Raw genomic sequence first — 5,716 nt, 5'->3', positions numbered from 1 at the left:
TTCTATTAACCATTCAATTGATTGATTCATAAATATCTACTGAATTAACCTCATTTGTATGTCTATCATTTTTAATCTATAAGTAGATTAAGTTTTATTTGCATTATTGTCCTTAATTCCTTCATAATTTCTTACGCCTACACATTCGTTAAAGCACCAACAAACCTCAACAATACATTTATTTCGTATCGAGAAAATGGTGAAAAAGTTACTGGAGATATAAATAGGTTAAACAATTGATTGTTAAACCGTTGATTCGATTGCGGCTTTCTTTTACTCAAATATTTAACGAAAAATAGAGTGTAACAATTTATGGATTTGGTGTCAATTTGTATAAATTATAAATATATCTTACCTGTTTAAAAGATAATTAAAACCACTAATATTATTTATAACACATGCAAACCTCTGGTATCTACTTGTTTGTAATACAATGTCTCTTTATTTCAGGTACGTTCAAACAAAATCTCATCTAGATAATCAAAAATGTAAGTTAATCCTTTAACGAGTGGAGATTGCTGCCAACCAAATCCCAGATAAAACATTAGTAGAAGACGTCACAGAACAGTCGTCGTGTGACGTCACCAGTGGACAGTGACGTCATAGATCAAGGTCGCGCTCTCTAGGTCAAGCTGGCGGAGGCTGCTCCCAGACTGTTGGTATAGGTTGAGGTGGTGCGTATTGATTACTTGATAGTGATATTCTTATTAGGTACCGCAAGTACTGGCGTGTTACTAGTATAGTAATATGTTTTCTGTGGTATTACAAATATTATATTCAAACGATATCACAGTCTGTCAATGAAATGGGTACAAAGAAAACCACAATGCAGTTTGTGTAGTGGGGAGCATGATTTGAGTGGTTATAGATAAAAAGCGCTCCGCCCCGGCTTTGCCCGTCGTACTTATATAACCTATATATAGCCTTCTCCAGTAAATGGGCTATCTAAAACTGAAATAATTTTTCAAAATGAACCAGTAGTTCCCGCGTTGAAACAAACAAACAAACAATCTCTTCGGCTTTATAACATTAGTATATATACAGGATATGTGTTTAAGACAATTGTATATGTTTATCATAATTTAAAACGATTGTTTATTGAAATAAAATATTTAAGCTGTACTTAAAATGATATTATGATATCATAGTAAATGGCGGAATTTACAAACGTAAAAGTAATTTTGTAGCCATTAGTAAATAGCAGTGCGGAAACGCTTTTGTTGCAGATAAGTATTGTTCAATGACCTTAGTTTTGTTTTAACTCGCGGCACGAATATTTAAAACGATTTTATTATTCGTCTTGTTTGTTTAAAATTCATACTTAGCCTCAGATTGCTGTTTAAAATAAAAAATCTGCGGAATACAGAACAGCATTGCTATTTATAATTTATGATTCAGATTAAAACAATGGTAAATGGTATATTTTTGAAAAATATTCATTGGACGATATTAAAAAGAGCATCGATTTCTTTACAACTCGAAAAATTTTATACTAGCAATTATTTTTATTGAGATAGGAAAAACAAATGCTGAGAATGAATTTCCGCTTATCTAGATAACATCGAGCGTAATTTTGTAATAATTTATCGATGCGTTCAATCGTTTGCGAGGCAGCCCGTGATTACAGGAAGCGCAGATGAACGGAAAATACTAATAAAAAGTTATCGTTTTTATTTCACAAATCGATTATTTTCTATACTTACGGTGTCATCAATTTCCGTTTGATTGTGTTGATAGCCCGGGCAAGGTTATGCTAAATAATAAATGCTATCTTCTTCCCGCGGTGTTACGCGTCGAAAGATTTGGGTATTGTGATCGAACCCCGGTGGATAATTGTGATAGAATTGTATTACTTCTCTAACGGCTTTAGAAATAGTTTTGCTTACATTGCTATTACCTGATATGGTATATAAATTATGCAAAAATATTTATACCTATTTATAACAAAATATATATCAACAGGCAACGGAATACCCATTCCCATTTTTTTATACTAAGATTGTTTCGACTCTGAGAAGGAAATATTGAAACAACGCAAGCAATCACAAAACAATATTTAAGTAGCTATATCGCAGAAACAAACAAACAATATTACTTTCTTCAGAGCTTTCGCGAGTAATATTAATTTAAATATTTTAATTACCATATACTTGAAATAGTAGTTAAATACAAAGTAATGACAAACGTTCTTAATCGTCGAAGACAAGGTTAGTTCGTCGGTGGCGTCCGCATTTCGGATATTTCAACCTAAACCACAAATGCAACGTGTAACTAGTGACATTTACCATTCACCATTAATGATAAGGCCACAAATGATTTATTATTATTATGTCGACTTGGTAAAACTTCTCGCAGTGCCCAAACGATGAGCTTATGTTTATAATAAAATATAATAATTAAATGTAGATTTTGTACCTTGTTTTTTACATCTATTTTAGTGATAAAGACAAGTGATTTTAGTGACATGGACAAAGAAACATTATAATCTGTTTAAGAGGAATAAGGAATTTAAAAGATTATAATCGCAAAGCCTTGAGTGGCTTTAAAAATCTGCCTTGAATGTAGACTTTGGTCATCTCATAAGACGCGATCTGAATATTTAAGAAACCAACAAGAGACTAATTTCGATCTTACCGCATTAAATTCATAATAAACAAAGTTTGTGCTTCACGATTTAAAAAATACAGACTGTGGTCAGAATTATGATCAGTAAAATAAATATTAAAGTGTTTTGCTCCCAGAATGGTCAAAGAAATTCGCATGTGTCGGATTTGTTTTTGTGTATTAACTTAAAACCAGTGTATTAATTCTTAAATCATCTATAAGTTATTAATATCAACAGTAATTTTATATAGGTAAATCTACCTACAGTAAATAAATCTGATGTCGTTTTAGCCTGCTCAACGAAGCAATAGCTGCAACATACGTGATTATAAAGTGTCACTGGAGGACCACCTATTAGATAGTATAATTCAAGTATTTTCTAAATTTATAACATAAAAGTTTTAAGCCAGAGAGTCAGATTTTATAAAAAATATTTTAATTACCTGTAATTTATTATTTTGATTATATTAATTCTATTCTAAATTTTACGTATATTTAGGTATACCCATCAAAATCTCATTTAAATATCAATTCACATTTTCTCCCTTTTTACTCATAATAAAATTAAAACACAAAGATAAGTGTAAGCCTTTATTAAAAATACATGATAATCTTTGGGCAAGCTTAACCTTCTAACTAAAAAGTTTAACAATTTCTTGTGCAGCGTCTTCGTCGAGAAAGACGCGTCGGACAAGGCGCGCCTCCGGGGCCTGGCTGTGCCTGAAACAACGATAACAATAATATTAGTTGCATTTATGTTTCTAGATCTTTTAAGAAATTTTCTACGTCAAAGATCCTTTAAACAGAATGATGGTGATAAATTACCTACTGACTAGACTAGACTGTTGTTCATTTTAACGATTTGTTATAAACGAATATGTCCATCCTCGAATACGATACATGACATAATTAAAAACTTTATTAATCATTAACTTTGAAATAGTATGAATAAAAAATACGATCGTAATATTACTTGCTAATACACAAATGCTACTTGCAGTCATCTTTGTATTTTAAAGGTAAATAATTTTGATACAATAAAAACCAAAACATTGTTTTCTTGTCCCCTTTTAGGTGAAATATAAATTAACAATCGTATTTCAATGTTCGATAAATGATAATGCCGAACAGAAGCGACTTCCGCTACACGTGCCACATTGTGATGACAAATGGTTACATTGAATGTCATTTTTATCGCTTTACGTTTATTTTTTATTCATAATTATATATCAGAGAATATAAGAAACATGACTAAGTATCCGTTTTTAGGAAAATGTATGTAATGATGGCCATATTATTCATTCGAAAAGCGAATTAAAACGAAACGATAGTCTAGTCGCCACATATAATCCCTGAGTGATACAGTAAATACACTTTATTGTATTTATAATAGACACAGTATAGCGCAGTGGCGTAGCTATCATAGGGCCAGGTGGTGCAGTGCACCAAGGCCCCGGAGCTCAGGGGGCCCTCTAACCTCAGCAGGGAGGAGGGCCCGATTCTTTCCCTATGCACCAGGGCCCTTGTCCCCCTAGCTACGCCACTAGTATAGCGTATTTATATGAATCAATATCAAAATATTTCAAACAAACAAATTAAAACGGTCGAATGATTTGCGACACACTGCGGCGTGGTGGCACCATCGATTATTTTGACCTGCATTAACCCAATTTGATACCGTTTTTACATAATTCAACCAATCGAAGTAAAATTATTTTAGGTTCGGAAAGTGATGTAAGTAGGCATTTATTATGAAAACTACTACTACATCTAGAAAGATACTATATTCTGCTACAAAAACCACATAATATAGACCAATTTTAAATCCGACATCCGATAATCCGACAGTATTCAGACGTTATATAATTTTAAATGATCACTCATGATCTCTATTTTCATTATATCTCGTCATAAATTTAAATAAACCGTTTTAATATATTTTTTTAAATATTAGAATTGTTCTTCCATGTAAACACGTCGAACCATCTAGTGACAGCGAGTTTATAAAGATACATCAAAGCATAGTTTCCGTTTATAATATTAAAATGTAAACTCCACTACGGCCGCCGTAAAACGAGCTAGGCTTCCGAAATAGTTTTATAGCTAAAGTAGTTGAGCGCTCAAGGGCCGTCTGTTCGTCCAATCGAAACTTTTAAACATTTATTACAATACAAGAACTACATTCTTTGGCAACAGCATTCGTGATATCATAATTGACATTCATTTTGCAGCGATCGGTTTTAAAATATCTATACGTATTCAGCTACTTACGTATTCAATTCCATAAATAATTAAGACGTTCTAAAGAAAACAACAATGTCAAATTTCATGTGCGGTTTAGTAAACTCCTAATAGAATATAAAGAAAACCTAGACGCTTGTTATGAGCTAGGTCGTTAAAATATCTAGAACATACAGTTTGTGTACAGAAGTTAAACATTTATTATCGAACGGACGATTGATTTGTATCGCGTTCCGAGCACCTCACTAACATCTAAATACATTTGTTAGTGTTTAATAACAAATCAACAGACTTGGCGGATTTGATTACCTCCTCTGTGTAGAGCGACGTTTCCCAAACATGTTTTTCGCGATCAAAAAGAAAATTCAAAAACCAAACAAATGAAATCAAAACATTCTTACAGCCCTCGACGTATAAGATTTAATAAAGAGACTTTGAATTTTTTTACACAATAAATAATCGTATTTCAAGTGCTATTGAATTTTATCCTAAATTTATCATACTGAATTAAATTCCGGCGATAGACGACCTCTCCTAGCAGTAGAAGAATATGTATTTTTTAATTCCCGAAAATGGTCCCCTAATTTTTATTTTTATTTAATAAGCATCAGAGAGCTCCACGAATTCTGGAATACCGAAGTAATCGGAAAACTTAACAAAGCACTTTTCAAATTACGAGAAAGAAATCTGCCAAAAGTAAGAAACTTATAGGCATCGACTCACCAAAACAGTTCGCTTGCGCTCCTGGTAGCCGATGCCGCACGACACGCTGCAGCGGCTCCACTCGCTCCACGGGCCCAGCTGGCAGTCGTTTGTTTGCAGACCTTGTATACGTACAAAATACGTATTAAGTAAATTGTACAAAATAATA

At 32.7% G+C, this 5,716-nt stretch overlaps 1 protein-coding gene across 2 annotated transcripts in view; it reads right to left on the bottom strand.

Annotated features, from left to right (window-relative positions):
- Window positions 1-3,182: 3,182 nt before the first annotated feature.
- Window positions 3,183-5,716, bottom strand: part of LOC119833243 (spondin-1) — a 12,035-nt gene continuing 9,501 nt past the window's right edge. For both annotated transcript variants that reach the window (XM_038357180.1, XM_038357181.1), the window contains exons 14-15: window positions 5,569-5,669; window positions 3,183-3,324 (exon numbers count right to left, since the gene is read on the bottom strand). In XM_038357180.1, the coding sequence (XP_038213108.1) occupies window positions 3,250-3,324; window positions 5,569-5,669 (176 nt within the window). In that variant the 3' untranslated portion in view covers window positions 3,183-3,249. The remainder of the gene's footprint in view (window positions 3,325-5,568; window positions 5,670-5,716) is intronic.

This window comes from Zerene cesonia, chromosome 17 (genome assembly GCF_012273895.1).
Source record: "Zerene cesonia ecotype Mississippi chromosome 17, Zerene_cesonia_1.1, whole genome shotgun sequence".
Classification (NCBI taxonomy): domain Eukaryota; kingdom Metazoa; phylum Arthropoda; class Insecta; order Lepidoptera; family Pieridae; genus Zerene; species Zerene cesonia.
Note: the sequence above shows the minus strand (reverse complement) of the source record. Positions and strands in the feature narration are given on the sequence as shown.